Source organism: Bos grunniens, chromosome 27 (genome assembly GCF_055505025.1).
Source record: "Bos grunniens cultivar Pamir isolate PY7600 chromosome 27, Bosgru_T2T1.0, whole genome shotgun sequence".
In the NCBI taxonomy this organism is placed as follows: domain Eukaryota; kingdom Metazoa; phylum Chordata; class Mammalia; order Artiodactyla; family Bovidae; genus Bos; species Bos grunniens.
Window position 1 is genome coordinate 40082316 of NC_141191.1, and position 19182 is coordinate 40101497.

The 19182-nt window shown below is 49.6% G+C and overlaps 1 protein-coding gene and 1 long non-coding RNA gene across 13 annotated transcripts in view; one reads left to right on the forward strand and one right to left on the reverse strand.

Moving 5' to 3' along the window:
* The window catches only part of PSD3 (pleckstrin and Sec7 domain containing 3), a 607319-nt gene that overhangs the window by 94313 nt on the left and 493824 nt on the right, over positions 1 to 19182 (forward strand). For 11 of the 12 annotated variants that reach the window (XR_015156255.1, XR_015156254.1, XR_015156256.1 and 8 more), the window contains exon 3: positions 17824 to 18653. Coding sequence is in view for 6 of the 12 variants with exons in the window: in XM_086380548.1 (XP_086236674.1) it covers positions 17940 to 18653 (714 nt within the window). In the remaining 6 variants the exon portion in view is untranslated. Of the gene's footprint in view, positions 1 to 17823; positions 18654 to 19182 lie in introns of those variants that run through there. The other variant, XM_086380554.1, reaches the window with a different exon arrangement.
* Positions 1293 to 5345, reverse strand: LOC147343861 (uncharacterized). The gene is made up of 2 exons (XR_015156261.1): positions 4691 to 5345; positions 1293 to 3426 (listed from the first exon to the last, which is right to left on the reverse strand). It is a non-coding gene; the product is annotated as an uncharacterized LOC147343861 (long non-coding RNA).

Consider the following 19182-nt stretch of genomic DNA (forward strand, 5'->3'; position numbering starts at 1 on the left):
GCAGCTGCCCCACCCTCCGACAGCTGCACCCCAGACGCTGCACCCCCTCAAAAGCCCAGGGGCTGGCCTTCAGCCCCCAGGCCATCCACGTCCTTAAAGTTGTGCTGTTCAAGTGTCCCTCCCAGAGGGCTTCCCGTCTCCTCAGGTCTCACACGTCACTGACCCCCACTTCCTCCCTGTCCATGAATAGCCTCATAAATCTCTCCCTTCCTGCTTAGAGTCACCTCATACTCTACCATTCTAATCACCGTTTACAGATGCCATGAATCCCTCTCTGTCACAGCTTCATGCATGGGCCATGGGCAAGGATCCCTAGCAGCAGTACAAGGGGTGGGTTAAATTAGAAAGGGACTGCAGGAGAGCTGCTGGGAAGGAAAAGTAATCCAGCAGATAAAGATATAAATACATATGCATATGTTATATGTTGTCTATTTATTAAAAGATGCTTACTCCTTGGAAGAAAAGTTATGACCAACCCAGATAGCATATTGAAAAGCAGAGACATTACTTTGCCAACAAAGGTCCATCTAGTCAAGGCTATGGTTTTTCCTGTGGTCATGTATGGATGTAAGAGTTGGACTGTGAAGAAAGCTGAGCGCTGAAGAATTGGTGCTTTTGAACTGTGGTGTTGGAGAAGACTCTTGAGAGTCCTTTGGACTGCAAGGAGATCCAACCAGTCCATTCTAAAGGAGATCAGCCCTGGGGTTTCTTTGGAAGGAATGATGCTAAAGCTGAAACTCTAGTACTTTGGCCACCTCATGGGAAGAGTTGACTCATTGGAAAAGACTCTGATGCTGGGAGGGATTGGGGGCAGGAGGAGAAGGGGAGGACAGAGGATGAGATGGCTGGATGGCATCACTGACTCGATGGGCGTGAGTCTGAGTGAACTCTGGGAGTTGGTGATGGACAGGGAGGCCTGGCGTGCTGCGATTCATGGGGTCGCAAAAAGTCGGACACGACTGAGCGACTGAACTGAACTGATACTATTTGAATGAGACTGAAACTGTTAGCTGCTCAGTTGTGTCCAACTCTTTGCAACCCTGTGAGTTGTAGCCTGCCAAGCTCCTCTATCGGTGGGATTTCCTAGGTAAGAATACTGGAGTAGGTAGCCATTCCCTTCTCCAGGGGATCTTCCTAACCCAGGGATCTAACCTGGGGCTCCTGGATTGCAGGTAGATTCTTTCCCATCTAAGCCATTGGGAAGCTTATTCTTTATATATATATACATAAGTATACATATATGTATACACACACACATATCACTTCATGACAAACAGATGGGGACAAAGTGGTAAGTAACAGTGACAGATTTTATTTTCTTGGGCTCCAAAATCTTTGCAGATGGTGACAGCAGCCACGAAATTAAAAGACACTTGCTCCTTGGAAGAAAAGCTATAACAAACCTAGACAGTGTATTAAAAAGCAGAGACATCACTTTGCCGACAAAGATCCATATAGTCAAAGCTGTGGTTTTCCAGTAGTCATGTACAGATGTGAGAGCTGGACCATAAAAAGGGCTGTGTGTATGTGCTAAGTTGCTTTAGTCGTGTCCGACTCTTTGTGACCACCAGGCTTCTCTGTCCATGGAATTCCCCAGGGAAGAATACTGGAGTGGGTTGCCATTTCCTCCTCCAAGGTATCTTCCCGACCCAGGGATAGAACCTATGTCTCTTGTGTCTCCTGCATTGGCAGGTGGGTTCTTTACCACTAGCATCACCTGGGAAGCCCAAGGAAGGCGAGTGCTGAAGAATTTTCTGGTGCTGGAGAAGACTCTTGAGAGTCCCTTGAACTGCAAGGAGCTCAAACCAGTCAACCCTAAAGGAAATCAATCCCGAGTATTCATTGGAAGGACTGGTGTTAAAGCTCCAATACTTAGGCCATCTGATGTGAACAGCCAACTCATTGGAAAAGACCCTGATGCTGGGAAAGACTGAAGACACAAGGAGAAGAGGGTGACAGAGGATGAGATGGTTGGATGGCATCACTGACTCAATGGACTTGAGTTTGAACAAGCTCTGGGAGATAAGGAAGGACAGGGAAGCCTAGTGTGCTGCAGTCTGTGGGGTTGCAAAGAGTCGGACATGACTTAGAGACTGAACAATCATATTTACACACATATTCTTTTAAAATGTAAATGGACTATGCAAATATATGGTTGAACTAACATATATAGTAATAAACTATATTCATCATTAATAATTAACAATATTTGGCTTGATCAAATAGTTCAGCCATGGATTTGTCATGTTCAAATGATTAGTCTTTGAACAACTGTCCCAAATTATCTCAGAATATATTTATGCCCACAAGCTGTAAAACATATGTAGTTTGTGGTCTGGGGGCTAATGGTGCCTGAAAGTATCTTTCCACAGTAATTGGAAAAAGCTTCCCATATTTGGCTGGCTATTTTTAAACACAGACAACCTCTCACTCCTTCCAAATCAGATCGCTTTAAACTTGGAAAAAAAGGGCTCTTATTCAGGACATGTGTGTACCAGCTCTACAGTCCAGTTCCTTCAAAGTATCTAGATCGAAATAGTGCCCGGAAAAAGTGATTAAAGCAGCTATGAGTTTTGAAAACGTAAAAAAACAGCCATACAGATTTTACAGATGTATTTAAAAACAAATGAACAGAAACTAATTCTACCCAAAGTACCTGGAAAAAGAAAGGAGCCAGGAACAGCGTTACTCTAAATATTAGAGAAATGAGCAGTGGAGAGGAAAGGTATCGCTGAGCTGAGTCAAAGCCAAGAGGCCGCCTCTGGCCAAGGGCTTTCGATGGCTATTTTATTCCTGAGTTGTCTCTAAATCCAAAAATGTTCAGTGAAGCCAATGCAGCAGGAGGGTGCGGTTCTACGTGGCTGAGGTGCCACGTAGAACAAGGTGCCGTTGGACGAGGTGCCAACAGCAGAGCTTGTGGCCTGCCCAAGGGGGGCGTCAGGAGCCCACCTCGAGGGTGAGAAGGGCCGCTCCTCTCTCTTTTCACCTCCCCGGCATTCCCAGCACGGTGCAAAGCAGAGAAAGTGCTGGAGAAAGAGCAAAAGTGATGGGGCTCTTGAGAAAGGCAGCTGAATAAATTAGGACAGAAAGCCTTATATGAATCCCTGATAGTTCTAGGACCGGAGTGGTTTCTGTGAAGGACCCGTAGTGAAGAGAAAGGGAACAGAGGAGTTCTAGTAAAAGAAACATGGCCCATCTCTGCCAACAGATACTCACGACTGGAGACTGGGTGACTCTGTGCGGGTCTAAACACTGTACGAGGACAGGCCTCTGCCAGGCACTGGGCCTAGGGCCACCTTCTGGGGCGTCTGGAGGGCAGCGGGTTTGAGCCAGACCTCTGCCTCCTCTGACTCCAGGACCTGGGATGGGCAACTTCCGTCTTGCGACAGTTCTTTCCTCTCCTTAGACCGCCGTGTTGCCCCCGCCCTAGGAAAGGAATGTGAAAGTCACTCAATCATGTCTGACTCTTTTCGACCCCATGGGCTAAAGTCCTTGGAATTCTCCAGGCCAGAATACTGGAGTGGGTGAGCCGTTTCCTTCTCCAGGGGGTCTTCCCAACCCAGGGATCAAACCCAGGTCTCCCGCATTGCAGGCAGATTCTTGACCAACTGAGCCACAAGGGAAGCCTAAAAATACCAGAGTGGGATCTTCCCAACCCAGGAATTGGACCGGGGTCTCCTGTGTTTTATTTAGGTGGATCCTCCACCAACTGAGCTCTGAGAGGAAAGAGGAACGACCTCCCTGGGACTAACTAGGAAAGAGTCTGCAGGCATGGATGTGTCAGGACACAGCTGAGGGCCGGCCCAGCCTGACCTCGTCCTTTCTGTACGCTCGTTCACTAAGAACCAGGGCCCACGAGAAGGGAAAGTTTGGATGGAAGTCTGAGCAAACAGAGGGCCAGGAAAAGCTGGCAAAGCACAGTAACGATTACAAGCACAGACAAGCAGAAAACCCAGCGCCAGCTTCCCAGAGGTGGCCGCATCTCCCAACGTGTGGAGCTAGAAAATGGAAACCCTGGAGCGGCGGACTTTCCAGGGAGGGCAGGGTCAGAGAATGAAGAGATACGGCAGAGTGCCAGCCCTTATTGAAGATTCACGGAGCACCTTAGCATAGTAAGTGTTAGTCGTTCAGTTGTGTCCGACTCTTTGTGATCCCCTGGACTGCAGCCCACCAGGCTCCTCTGTCCATGAGATTTTCCAAGCAAGAACACTGGAGGGGGTTGCCATTTCTTTCTCCAGGGGATCTTCCCCGACCCAGGGATCGAACCCGGATCTCTGGCACTGCAGGCCGATTCTTTACCGACTGAGCTAAGAGGGAAGCCCTCACATAGTAAAGGCTCTGACAAGTCCCGCAGCAAAGAAACAGGATTTCCTCTTTCATTTTGAACTAGCTGGACGATCGAAACTTTAAACCATGGGTTTGTTAACATTGCACTGAACACAATAGATAAAACGTTGTGCTAGGGAATAAAAACCCAAGCTCCCCAATGGGCATGCGATGCCCTGCAAGGTCAGCCCCCTCTGCTGCCTCACCAGGGAGCCCAGCCCCCTGCGGCTCATCTTTGCACTGAGCCCACACAGTCCTCAAGCTGCATACCGCTGGCCTCAGGGTTTCGGGGGGGTGTGTTTTGCTGATGGCAAACACCGTTTCTGGCTCTCCTCTTCCGCGTTAAGGGTGGTGTGAGACTCACGCGGGGCAGGCAGCTGCCAGGGATATTCTGTAACCTCGAGTGGAGCCGTCTACACCTCGGTCCCCAGCAAGATCCACCTTCCACACGGCTTCCCGACACAGCATCTCGCTTAGTCCTCGCTTCTGTTCTGCAACTGAGACATCACTTCCGTCATCATTTTACAGATGAGAGAACCAGGATCACAAAACCCAGGGGCTCGCCCAGGATCCCTCGTCAGGGCGGTGGCGGGGCTGTTGCAGTGGAGTGGCTCCCTGGGCTGGAAACCCTCGGCCCCCCAGGAGCTACTTCCATCACAACTCAGGATGCTCCTCGCCCAACAGGGCCCTGCCAGCACCGCGGCGGCTCCCAGACAGTCCTCTGCTGACGTGGAAGACAGAGGACAGTCTCCGATGGAGGGAAGCTCCTTCCTGTCCGGTGCGCACGTCCTTCTCACAGCAGCTGCTGTTCCCAATTTTCCCCTTGGCTGGAACAGTTTAGTCTTAAATGTTTTTTTTTTCCTCTCACTAAATGAAAAACAAACAAAAAGCGTAGTCACGTGAGTGAACACATGCGAACGTGTTTCTTTAGAAGCAAATATTTGTAATAACAAAGAGCTGGAAAGGATGAAACGTCTTTTTTTTTATACATCATTTTCACTGTTTTAAAAGAAGCAAGTGACTAAGGGAAGAGCCTCCAACCGCAGCTGGAAACACTGAGCTCATGAAACCTCTGTCTTTCTCAGCTGCCCGTGTCCTTGGCCTGCCCGGAGCTCCCTGGCAGAGAGCTTGTCCCCCCGCGCCCAGCTGGTACCCATGGACTGTCCTACGGATGGAGCTTAAGAAAGCCTCTTGTGCCTGAGACACCAGGGGATGGTGGGTTTGTTCCTCCCAGAGTGATTCGTGTTTTAACGGAGAGCCACCCTCACCCCCCGCCCCAAGGCGATGATTAACCCAGAGAAATGAATCCATGTGGACACATCTCTGGAGTCTTTGTCACTCTGACAAGTGTAACTTTCAGGCCAGTTAGGCCTTCCTGGCGTCTTCCAAGTTGCTTCTTATGCAGGGACCTTTTCCTCTCCTCTGACGACCAGAGGGAGATAAGTGAAGCAAAGTTTTGAAAGGGCCTTAATGCCTAAGTGTGTTAAATGGAATAAACAGTCATTTTCCATTATTTGAGCAGCTGCACCGGCAGAATGAAAAGCATTCTGTTTCCAAACAGTTGCACTTTTAACTGCTTCTTTCTGCCCTCTACCCCTCACTCTTCTTGCTCTTGATGTGTCCTCTCAAGATAAATCAGGCCTTTTTTCTGCTGTTGCAAGAACTCCTCCTGAAAGGCAGACAGCGTGCCTGAGAAGCAAATCCACTCGTACCCAGTCGAGGCTGTGATTCTGCATGGTCCTCCGGGCGAAGGCAAAGCAGACCTGCCGGCCGGCACCATCCACACCTGCCCGCTTGGCAGGGCTGTGTGCCCTCCACACCCGGGCTCCTTGCTGGCCCTTATCTTAGCTATTTTACATTCGGTAGTTGGTGTCTCTTAGTCCCTTATCTCCTCGCACTGGTAACCACTAGTTTGTTCTGGAAGTCTGTGAGTCTGTTTCTCTTTTGTTACATACATCCATTTGTTCTATTTTTTAGATTCCACACACGGTAATGTCTTCCTCTGATTTCTTTCACTAAGCATAATGCTCTCTAGGTCTATCCATGTGGTTGGAAATGAAAAATTTTCATTCTTTTTTATGGCTGAGTACCAGTCCATTGTGTGTGTGTGTGTGTACATGTATACACCACTCTTCTTTATCCCTTCATCTGTCAGTGGACTCTTAGGTTGCTTCCATATCTCCATCACTGTAAATAATGCTGTTATGAACATTGGGGTGCATGTATCTTTTCAGATGAGTGTTTTCCTTTCCCTTGCATATGTACTCCAAAGTGGATTTACAGGCTTATGTAATAGTTCTGGTTTTAACGTTTGAGAAATCTCCAGACTGTTTTCCATAGCGGCTGCACCAATTCACGTTCCCACCAACTGTGCACCAGGGCTCCCTGTTTTGTCCGCATCCTTGCCAACGTTTGTTATTTGTAGACTTTTTGAGGCTAACTACTCCGACAGGTGTGAGGTGGTGTCTCACTGCGGTTCTGATTTGCGTTTCTCCGATGACTGGTGATGTGGAATATCTTTCCATGAACCTGTCGGGCATCTGTGTGTCCTTTCTGGGGAAACGTCTGTTCGGGTTCACTGTGATGCTCCTTACTACCTGCAGTTCACACTCATACTAATCCACCCTAATCCATTTACCAAACAACTGCCTGGCCACATCCTGGGTTCCCTTCCAAACACTCTCTCTCTCTCTCTCTCTTTTTTTTTTTTTTGTAATATGAGATTTTTTCTTTTCTTTGTTTATAAAATATTTATTAAAATAGGAAACTGGGGGATTCCCTGGTGGTCCAGTGGGTAGGGTCCAGGCCTGGGTTTGATCCTGGATCAGGGAACTGGGGACTCACAAGCTGTGTGGAGCAGCAGCCCATAAAGAAGCTTAAAAAAAAAATTGTTTGCTCTTCTATCCCATAAGCATCCATCCAGCTGTCTGTCAGCTGTTAAGATGTTTGATTGCTGTCATAAATGCCCTTGAAATCTTCAGGACAACAGAGTATCGACCTTTGCTTAGAACTCCTTGTTCCTAGCATTGCACTACCTCTCTTCACACTTGCAGAAATTTAATGAAATTTGATAGGTTATAATAGGTAGATTCCAGAATACTGTTGGCACTGTTAATCTTCAAGTTCTAGTTCCTTTTTGCTTAGTAATTCTATCTTCAAACCATTTTTCTCTTCTTACTCACATTTTACTATAAAAAGTCAGAAGGAGCCAAGTTGCTCCTACAACAATTCACTTAGGAACCTCCTCAGCTAAACACCCAATATCATCACTCACATGTCCTACTTCCCACAAAACACTAGGGCAATAACACAATTCAACCAACTTCTTTGTCGACTTGTAACAAGGATTGCCTTTTCTCTATTGCCCAATAACTCTTTCCATTTGTGTCTGAGACCTTGCCAGAATGGCCTGTTCCGTCCATATTTCTGCTGACATACATATGATTATTTATGTAACCTCTAAGGAGATGGATGTGGAACAACGGACTGGTTCCAAATTGGGAAAGGAGTACGTCAAGCCTATGTACTGTTACCCTGCTTATTTAGCTTATATGCAGAGTACATCATGAGAAATGCAAGCTCAAGCTGGAATCAAGATTGTGGGCAGAAATACCAATAACCTCAGATATGCAGATGATACCACTCTAATGGCAGAAAGTGAAGAGGAACTAAAGAGCCTCTTAATAAGTGTGAAAGAGGAGAGTGAAAAAGCTGGCTTAAAACTCAACATTCAAAACACTTTATGGCATCTGGTCCATCACTTCATGGCAAATAGAAGGGGAAAACACGGAAATGGAGGTAGATTTCATTTTCTTGGGCTCCAAAATCACTGTGGACAATGATGGTAATGAAATTAAAAGACATTTGCTCCTTGGGAGAAAATCTATGACAAACCTAGACAGCATATTCAGAAGCACATACAGGAGGAGAAGGGGGCAACAGAGGATGAGATTGTTGGATGGCATCACCGACTCAATGGACACGAGTTTGAGCAATATCTCCCAACTCCGGGAGATAGTGATGGACAGGGAGGCCTGGTGTGCTGCAGTTCATGGGGTCGCGGACTCGGACACGACTTAGTGACTGGACAGCAACAACAGAGGAGATGGAAGCTCTCTCTACAGGCCTCCTTTCCCTTTTGAACTCTTACCAGAATCGCCTTTAAAAGTTCCTTTATTGCCCAGCCTCAAAGCTGCTTCCACATTTTCAGGTATTTGTTGTAGTAACATCCCATTCATCTCCACTCAGGCTTCTGTCACCAAATGCTATAAGCTGAGTGGCTTATCAACAATAGATATGTATTTCTCAGAGCTCTGGAGGCTGGGAAACAAGCTCAAGGTGCGGCCAGCTTGGTGTCTGGAGAGAGCCCGCTTCCTGGGTATGTCCTCATGTGGCAGGAAGAGTGTGAGCTGCCCTCTGACCTCTTCTCGTGAGAACACTAATCCCACCAAAGGGGCTCCACCCTCATGACCTGATTACCTCCCAAATGCCCCACCTGCAAACACCATGCCACTGGGCCTAGGTTCCCACGTGAATCTGGGAGAGACGCAAGCATTCAGTCCATAAAGGCCATCTTCCACTGATCTGCCTGCTTTGAAGTCCCTTCCCTTGAGCCCTGGGGCCGTTCGGCTTCTCTGCCTCTAAGGCTGCTTACTTGCTTGTGTAGCTCGTGCCCCACTGGGTCTAAGCTACTGTGGGCATGGTCGGTGCAGACTTACCTCTGTGGTCCCTGGCACGCAGGAGACAGATGTGCAGTAGCATTTGTTAAAACAGGGAACTTACGCCACTTCCTGGCATTGACGTAGGTGCCACTGATGTTAGACACAGCAGTTGTTCAATCCATCTGTCTTATTACCTTAAAGCATCAGGATTCAAGTTCTCCTCCGTGGTCCTAACACGGTATTTATTTAGTAACACCCTACAGTAAAATAGGTTCAGCAATGTTCTGAAGGTAAAAATCTAAAAATATAAATCATTTAAAATTTTTACATGCAGGAGTTAAACCCTCACATCCGTGCTCCTGGTAAGGAGTGCGGCGAGCGCAGTGGCCCAGTACATGGCCTCTTCCTGTCATCGCTCTCTCCAAGCCAGAGCCGAGGCCTGTCTCCAGTGAGGGTGGGGGCATTCCTTCAGCCGGAAGCTCTCATCAAGAAGTATAGCAGAAGCTGGGAAATCCCGAAACAGAGGCAGGGAATCTGTTCTGGATAAGTAGGCATCCCCAGTATTACCCGGCCTCACTAGATTCTAGACTTCTCCTCCCTGAGTCTTAACTGATCACATGCTATCTTTGTGGAACAGAGGTTCTTTTTAACACTGATCCAGTCCCTGGTCCTTGACTTCTGCATCATCCTACCCTTTCGAAAAGGAGTGAGGGCGTAGAAGATCAGTGTTTTCCCTTCAAAGCCGTCTTGCAGGGCCATTACTGGAGGGTAAAAAGAGGGTGCTCATCATACGGATGTAATTGTTCCTTTTAAAACCTGAGAAAACCTTCACTTCTAAGTAAATGGTGCCTCACTGTGCAAATATAGCAGACACACAGCTTTCCAGAATCACTGCTGAATTAGTCATATTTTGGTAGCATCTCAATACATTTGACAGCCTGTGGCCATTAAAAAATGACCAATACGTAGTTCTGATCTGAGTTTACAATTGAGCCTACTATTTTACTTATGAGAGAAGAGTTGCAACATTAAAATTTTTTGAATGACTTTGGAGACTGTGTCAGGAGTTAGAAAAAAGAAATTATTTTCTAAAGCCTCTTGAAAATGTCTTTCTGTCTTTTTCTTTCTAAATTCCACCACTGGCGTCAGAATGTATGTAATTGGCCGAAAGCGCTAGAAAGGGGAGGGTTACTGACAGCCACAGTGTCTGGCCAGGATGTCAGAGAGAGGGAGGGATCTAGCTGGGACTCCAGGAGGTGACCGGTTTGCATAGGTGCCGGCCAGGGTCCAGGGGAGGCTTTGCAGGGTGGGCTTGGGGAGCTTGTCCTGCCTGAGGGGACCCCACAGGGAAGCAGTGGGAGGGAATTCTGGAAAAGCAAGGATGGTGCAGGCAAACCGCTGCTGTGGTGCCGACGTGATATTGGAGACACCGGTGACCACACGTCATCAGTGTGCAGACCTGGGGGCTTGGAAGACAGGGCAGGGTGCTGGTACACGGTCAGCAGATTGGGACGAGGTGGGCACTGCCAGGATGCGATGGTGTGGCTGGGAGTGCAGCCTGGGTGTGTCTGGGAGGCACCGGTGCCCTTGGGGCCCTGTGTGCAGTTAGAACTGAAGGGCTGAGGACCGATTTTGCCTCTGGTCAGCAACAGCAGACAAGGTGACCCGTCTCCCTGGGCCTGAGCTCTGCATCCCCAGGGGTAAACAGGAGAGCACACGGGAGGCACTGGGCACCCGCGGCCCCAGGATCGACAGGATCTTACAAAATGTGCACTTGACTCCACCCCTGCTCCGAGGATCAAGCTTCTGTGAAGGCTGCTCCCAGTGAGCACGGCCTTCCTGAGGGACCATCAGAGAGACCGGGTGAAGTCTGTCCAGCCTCCGGCTCTGACCCGGGCCCCAGCGAACACAGACCCCAAACCCACTCCTCCCCCTCACCTCCCCTTCCACGCAGCCCAGCACCTCGGGGGAGTGGCCCTGCCCCCTGCAATGCCCCCCTCTAACAGCCCAGCACTCCATGGCAGGAAGAGCCTCAGGACTACAAAGGAGGAGATGGCTGTCTGGGCTCGACACAGGACACAGCAATCAAGTTTCTCAAGCCAGGGCTCTGATCTGTTCATGAATTTTTTCCTTTACTTCAAAAGCATCAGCCTGTGTGATCAGATGCCAGTGTAGACATACAGCAACTTAACATACAAAGAACTGCACAGAACACACACCCCCATGTGTGTCTGGGGCCTGGTGGCAAGGCAGTAAAGGAAACAGAAGCAGGCTGGAATGAAAGACTCTTTCTAATCGGAGCATTTCCCAAGTGTCCCATCTGGTTCCTCCATAAATAGTCATCACAAGGGGACGCTGACATGGTGTCATCTCCTGGGGGTAAAAAAAAACTGAGCTTGGCTTGCTTCTGGAACAGAGGAAAAATAGTCACAGAGGAGAGGGTTTGGAGGAAGTAAGGGATGGAGGAGTTGAGGGGACCGTGTGTCCTGGAACTCAGGGAGGAGACGAGAAAAGTTTTCTTTTTTTACCTCTCCAAATCTTGTCTTTGTCTGTAACGTGGAAGATAATGCTGTCCTCTAAATACATTAGTTGGAAGCAGTGTGGCATCTTGAAACGGGCATGGGCCTGAAAGACCCAGGTCCACCCCTGCTGTGTTGCTTTGGGAAAGTCGTTTAACTTCTGCAGATTTCATGTCCCTGTCTTTGAGACAGAGTCTAATATTTGCCTTATTCTGAGGATGTGAAGTCGCATATATAAATTGCCCTTGGCCATGTCAGACATATAAGAGACATTCCATAAATGATAACCCTCACTGTCACCACCATCAAGCCCACTTTTAGGCAAACGTCTTTACAGTAATGGAGGGAACCAAGCTATGACAGTGCAGATGCGTTTCTAACCAGTAGACAGAATGTCCTGGAAAGTCCCGAAGGCTTATTTGTGTGGCCCGAGCAGGAAGGCTTGGTGCAGATTCCCGGCATTGCTTCCCGTCTGGCGGCTCACAGCTCAAAAATCAAAACCCAGCGAGAGGCAGTTGCTGGTAGAAGGGGAAAATGCTTTAATCAGAAAAGCCAGCAACCTGGGGAGAAGGTGGACTCATGTCCCGAGACCAACTCTGAAGATTCTGCTCAGCCATGACAGTTTTTAAAGGGGAAAAGGGGGGCATGATCTCAGTTAATCATTGAGATGGGGGGTCAGCTTTGTCACCATCCCACACCACGTACAGGCTTGTCCACTTCTTCTGATTTTCCTTAGACACCATCTTGTTCACAGAAGCTAGGCAAGAGACCTGGCCACCTGCTAATTACTTATTCTTCATTTCTACTTCTTCGATCTCAGAAAGAACCAACAAGTTAGGCAAAGTATTGTGTGATCAGAAGATCTGGAAAGTGTGCTTGGATTGGAGATGAGCAGAGCTTGGGGGCACCTGGTTGAAAGTTAGCTACAATGAAGCTTTGCTGAAATGACAAGAAAGGGGGTTTCCTGCTGAGGGCAGGTTCCTGCAAAAGCTGCTTACAAATCCCCCTGTTAGATATTATTTCATTTCAAAAGGATTAGGGACAAAGGTGCATCTTCTGTAACTTTTTCGTGCTGAGAAAGGGTATTGGGGTCTTAGAGTGGAAGATTTTGACATGGGTCTGTGGCATCTCTTTGCTGACAATTTTAGTGGCCTGCTTATGTATATGAGCAGAGCAAGCTACAATTACTTTGATGCCCACAAAAATATAGATGATCACGAGCGACAGTGTTAATCCCATTCTGTTGAGGCCAGTTCTTGGAGCTCTGCTGGTCACAGACTCAGTGCTGTTCAAGACGGAGCAGCAGGTGTCACAGGTGTAGTCTGGTCATCATGCAGCCAGCTTTTTCCTTTCGGCGGCAGTTACAGTATGTGTAAAACAGCTCAGGGGTGTGCAACAGGCCTGTGACTCAGTTGTCCTCATCATTAGTCACTTGCGTGTGTACTAAGTCACTTCAGTCATGTCCAGCTTTTTGCAACCTTATGGACCATAGCCTGCCAGGCTCCTCTGTCCATGGGACTCGCCAGGCAAGAACACCGGAGTGGGTTGCCATGCCATCCTCCAGGGGATCTTCCCAACCCAGGCATTGAACGTGTGTCTTTTGCATTTCCTGTGTTGGCAGGTAGGTGCTTCACCCCTGGCGCCACCTGGGAAGCCCTTGTTAGCTGCTTGAGCCTGCTCTCTAATGACTCAGGGAAATCTAGGAGACTTGAGATCTTCAAACAAGAGGCAGGTGTCATGGAGGGGCCTTTGTACTTGGGGACCCCACAGAGCTTTGCTCGGTTCCACTCTGACTCTGGTTGGCAAAGGCAGCACACATGGGCAGAGCGTCTCTCCAGGAGCCCAGGTCTGGAGAGAGAAGCAGACGGGCTGGATCCGCTGTGTGCACTGACCACTGGTCTAGAGGGCAAAGCAGGGACCCGGGCTCAGGTGGCACCTCCTGCTGCTCCTGAGCCCCAAACTTGCTCTCAGCAAGTCCCCCCACCTCTCCTGTCTCTTTCTGCATCTCCGGAAGGGGGCTCAGCTGCCTACTCCACAAGGCCGTCACGAGATTGGAGCCAGAGATGCCCTGACGTCTTTCCCCAGTGCCCACTCCCCTCTCTGCCTGCGCTAAGGTTCTAGAATCTTCTCCTTTCTGTTTACAGGTGACGAGAAGAGATCATTAGCAGAAACAGAGTACAGTTTAAACTGTCCGTTATTTGCATTCACACCTTATGAACCTTGAAGGTCAGTGGTGGTAGAGAAATATGAAGTCAACTTAGAATCCTTACAGACAAAAGTCCTGAGTTTTCACAGAAATCAGAGACAATGGTTTAGAGTTGTTATTCATGCTACTGTATTATAACAAGCAGGTTGACATTGATGGGGTCGAAAAGAGTCGGATACAACTGAGCAATTAAGCACAGCACATCCTGACTTAAAGACTTAATAAGTATTAATTTTGTGTTTACAGAGTACATTTACATAGATAATCCCACATGACCTGAAAAACAATTTTGTAATGCAGGAAGGGCAGAAATTAATTTTTCTCAGGGAGTTGGTGATGGACAGGGAGGCCTGGCGTGCTGCGATTCATGGGGTCGCAAAGAGTCGGACACGACTGAGCGACTGAACTGAACTGAACTGAAGTCCACTGAGGGTCAGAAACTTGCTGTGAGTCATACCTAGTAAATGACCACATCAGGACTCCAGACCCCAGATTCGCTGCTGACTCTTCCCTCATCCCAGTGACTTCTTCAGTTCTTACCCATCCGATAGGAAGCATACAAATGTGTATGTGATTGCCATTGTAGGTTAGAAAAAGATATGCAACAGCTCAAATTGTTCCATTGGGTCAACCTGGTTTTTTTTTAGACCTCAAAAGTGTGTGTGTATAAATTCTAAGAGTTCCTAGCATTTATCAAGGAACGTTTCCATGCAAGATAGTATGCTAAATAAGGTGTTGACAGATACTTCCACTAAATCCTCTCAACAACTCTATGAAGTGGGTATTGTTAACTTATCTTAGAGAAGAGGACACATTATCAGAGAGGTTAAGTGACTTGCTTAAGGTCATACAGCCACACCACCAACTCAGAGAAGTGTCTGCCTGGCACCAAAGCTCATGTTCTCAGTCCCTGTGCTATTTTACATCAGAGCAGACACCCGTGTTTTTCTGGCACCAGCCCCTATTTCTCACACAACCCCAGCTCCCTAGAGGACCCCCAGTACTAAGGAGGTGTCTTATATGTGTCCTCAGGTAGACCCTCAGCTCTCTTGTCATTTGCCCAGTGGCAGCCTTGCAATTTGTTTCAGTCAGTTCAGTCACTCAGTCGTGTCTGACTCTGCGACCCCATGGACTGCAGCACACCAGGCTCCCCTGTCCATCACCAACTCCAAGAGTTTACTCAAACTCATGTCTGTGGAGTCGGTGATGCCATCCAACCATCTCATCCTCTGTGTCCCCTTCTCCTCCTGCCCTCGATCTTTCCCAGCATTAGGGTCTTTTCAAATGAGTCAGTTCTTCACATCAGGTGGCCAAAGCATTGGAGTTTCTGCTTCACCATCAGTTCTTCCAATGAATATTCAGGACTGATTTCCTTTAGGAGGGACTGGTTGGATCTCCTTGCAGTCCAAGGGACTCTCAAGAGTCTTCTCCAACACCACAGTTCAAAAGCATCAGTTCTTCAGTGCTCAGCTTTCTTTATGATTCAGTTCTCACATCCATACATGACGATTGGAAAAACCATAGCTTTGATTAGCTGGACCTTTGTTGGCAAATTTCTGCTTTTTAATAAGCTGTCTAGGTTGGTCATAGAGCTTCTTCTAAGGAGCAAGCATCTTAATTTCATGGCTGCAGTCACCATCTGCAGTGATTTTGGAGCCCAAGAAAAGAGTCTGTCACTGTTTCCATTGTTTCCCCATCTATTTGCTATGAAGCCATGGAACCGGATGCATCTTTGGCTGAAATTCTCTCTGTCACAGTGTCTGTTATAAAGGGGCTACAGAGTCCACAGCCTGGCCCAGACAGCTCTGGGCACATGTAGACTGAGTCATTTGTCAACTTGTCTGGAAACAAGGAGAAGCCTCCATAAACTTGGGAGGAAAAGCTGTGCAAAGACGTTTAAGGAGGAGAACGAACACCCCACCACCTCCTCTGAGAGTTTCCAAGCAGCCTTGCCCAGGCAGTGGTGGTCAGCCAGGGCGGGGGCCCCTGGCCACTGCAGGCATGCCGCCCATGTGATGTCAGGCCGAGGGTCAGGGGGCTGTGGCTCAGGCCTGGCCACTACCAGCTCTCCAGGCCCCTGCCAGTTTGTCTCGGAGGATGGCTTCCTAATTCCCTTCCAGTCAAGCTCAAACTGATAAAAAAAAATATCTTTTCCACCCACTGCAGTCCTCTTCCCAGGGTCAAGGCCAGAGTGCCTTTCCTTTGTAAGGGATACTGAGCCTGTTCAGTTCAGTTGCTCAGTCGTGTCCGACTCTGTGACCCCATGGACTGTAGCACGCCAGACCTCCCTGTAGTAACCCTCTTAATCTGAATTACTGGATGAATTTTCAGGTGATTTCCTATTGTTCTCAGAGTGTAGGAAAACTAATTTTAAAAAATAATTTAACAACTCTCCTGACTTATTTGTCACCTGGATAGATTTTCTTATTTCATCTTTTTCTCTTTTTTTTAACTTCTCTTTTATTTTCTCTTTTTCATCTTTATTTTAACTATTTGTATGTGTATACGGACCACCTGACCTGCCTCTTGAGAAATCTGTATGCAGGTCAGGAAGCAACAGTTAGAACTAGACATGGAACAACAGACTGGTTCCAAATAGGCAAAGGAGTACGTCAAGGCTGTATATTGTCACCCTGCTTATTTAACTTATATGCAGAGTACATCATGAGAAACACTGGACTGGAAGAAACACAAGCTGGAATCAAGACTGCCAGGAGAAATATCAATAAGCTCAGATATGCAGATGACACCACCCTTATGGCAGAAAGTGAAGAGGAACTAAAAAGCCTCTTGATGAAAGTGAAAGTGGAGAGTGAAAAAGTTGGCTTAAAGCTCACCATTCAGAAAACGAAGATCACGGCATGTGGTCCCATCACTTCATGGGAAATAGATGGGGAAACAGTGGAAACAGTGTCAGACTTTATTTTTCTGGGCTCCAAAATCACTGCAGATGGTGACTGCAGCCATGAAATTAAAAGACGGTTACTCCTTGGAAGGAAAGTTATGACCAACCTAGATAGCATATTCAAAAGCAGAGACGTTACTTTGCCAACAAAGGTCCGTCTAGTCAAGGCTATGGTTTTTCCTGTGGTCATGTATGGATGTGAGAGTTGGACTGTGAAGAAGGCTGAGTGCCGAAGAATTGGTGCTTTTGAACTGTGGTGTTGGAGAAGACTCCTGGGAGTCCCTTGGACTGCAAGGAGATCCAACCAGTCCACTCTGAAGGAGATCAGCCCTGGGATTTCTTTGGAAGGAATGATGCTAAAGCTGAAACTCCAGTACTTTGGCCACCTCATGCGAAGAGTTGACTCATTGGAAAAGACTTTGATGCTAGGAGGGATTGGGGGCAGGAGGAAAAGGGGAGGACAGAGGATGAGATGGCTGGATGGCATCGCTAACTCGATGGACTTGAGTTTGAGTGAACTCTGGGAGTTGGTGTTGGACAGGGAGGCCTGGCGTGCTGCGATTCATGGGGTCGCAAAGAGTCGGACACAACTGACCGACTCAACTGAACGGATGCCTAGTATTTTGCTGTGGCACTCTGGGGCTACCCCGGGGAATTCCTGAAAAAGCACGGGATTTAAAGAGGAACTTGATGAAGACATCAAAGTTGTTTACAACTGTGCGTCACCGATGCAAGAGAGGTGGATTGATGGGGAGCACATGTATACCTGTGATGGATTCATTTTGATGTTTGGCAAAACTAATACAATTACGTAAAGTTTAAAAATAAAATAAAATTAAAAAAAAAAAAAGAAAGTGAGGTTCTAAGTGTCCTGGAGGTTGAACTTTCCATCACACCGGCCCCAGGGTCAGACGTCAAGCAAGAGGTGTCGCTAATATGGAGGTTAGGATAGACAAGGAAAGCAGTAACTTCAGTGTCTTGATTTTAAACACGGGGAGGGGGCCGGATCACAGGACAGAACTCCTCAGACCCCCCAGGCAGAGGGCAGCCCAGTCCCCACCTACCCTGCCAGTCGGGCTCCCCGCAGCCCGGTCTGTTCCTGCGATGCTGAGAACTGAGTGCAGAGCCCAGACCCGCGGCTGGGTCAGCTCCCTCCCCACTCTCTGAAGACCCCCGGGGCTGAAGGTGTGTCCTTTGCTTCCTCAGGGTCAGGCCGTCGCGGAGCCATGAGGCCAGGTCACGCCCGCCCACCGCTGCCGACCTTCGCATCCCTGGAGATCTGAAGCCGGCCCGGCGGGACCCAGCCGAGCCCCCCGGAGGCCATGGCCGAGCGGCACCAGCAGACGAAAACATCCTTCCTCTTCGTGCAGCTGCGGGCGCCCCCTGCGCGCGTGCGCCCCGCCCCGGCTCCAGCCCGGACCGCGGCCGCGGGGGGCCCGGAGGAGGGCCGCCCTTTCCCGGGTCCCGGGGCCGGCTCCTCGGCGGGCGGGGCCTTCGGGCCCCCTCCCCGGGCAGGCCCTCCCTCGCCGAGGCCGGGCCGTGGGACCGCGGCGCCAGCTGCCCCCTGTTGCTCGGCTCCCGCGCAGGGAGAAGAGAAAACCCGGGCCCTGGATGCGCGGAGGGGGCGCGCTCGCGGACCCCCCGGTCGCAGGCGCTCCCCGGCCCCCGCCTCCGGCGCGCGTGGACGGCGGCAGCCCCGGCCATGCAGACCCCCTAGTCCGGCTCCCGGCATGGGCGACGGCGGCCGCAGCCCCTCGGCGGGCTGGACTCCCTGGCCGGACGGTCCTGCCCGTCCCGGCCCGCAGGCTCGGGACGCCTCAGGGTGCTCCCTTCCGCAGGCCCAGGCTGCCGACGGCGCTCAGAGCCCGGGGTCCCGGGGCGGAGCCGAGGCGCCGGCCCGCAGCCCCGCGCGCCCGCGGAGCACTCAGGGCGCGGGCACCCCCGCGCGGGCCAGCCGCGCCAGGCTCTGCAGGCACCGTGCGCCCCTCCAGACCAGCAGGAGCTGCGCCGCCCCGCCTGCCGCCCTGCCTCTCAAGGTAAGAAAGTGTGTGCGGCTGAATCCCTGAGACCCGCGCTGTTCCCAGAGAAGACAAGAGTGGACGAGGCGGCCGATGTTCCACAGGGCCCCCAGCTCCTCGCGCTGGGGTCTCCTGTTCTCTGTGCGCGCGCTGGGGTCTCCTCTTCGCTGTGCGCGCCTGGCCCCTTCCCATTTGCTCCGCCTGCACCAGCAGCTTATTGTGTGGAAGGGGAGAGTGAATAGCGCTTCCCAAGATTCTGCCAGGGATAAGAGCAGGAGAGTTGGGTAGGGATGTGCAACCTTTATGGGGAACCGAAAGCGCACAGACACTTGTTGAGCCCTGGTCCGTGCCAGCCTTATCCTGGGCGTTTTTGCCTATATCCACTTAGCTGCATAACCTCCTGAAAAATGCAGGCTCCTATCCCCAACTTCAGATGAAGGAATTGGGAAGTGGCTAGGCAAAAATACTCCTCGTCCTTCCGAAGTGGAAAAGACAGAAGTAAAACCTATTCCCCACAATGGGCATGGAGCCTTGGGGAGGCTTCAGG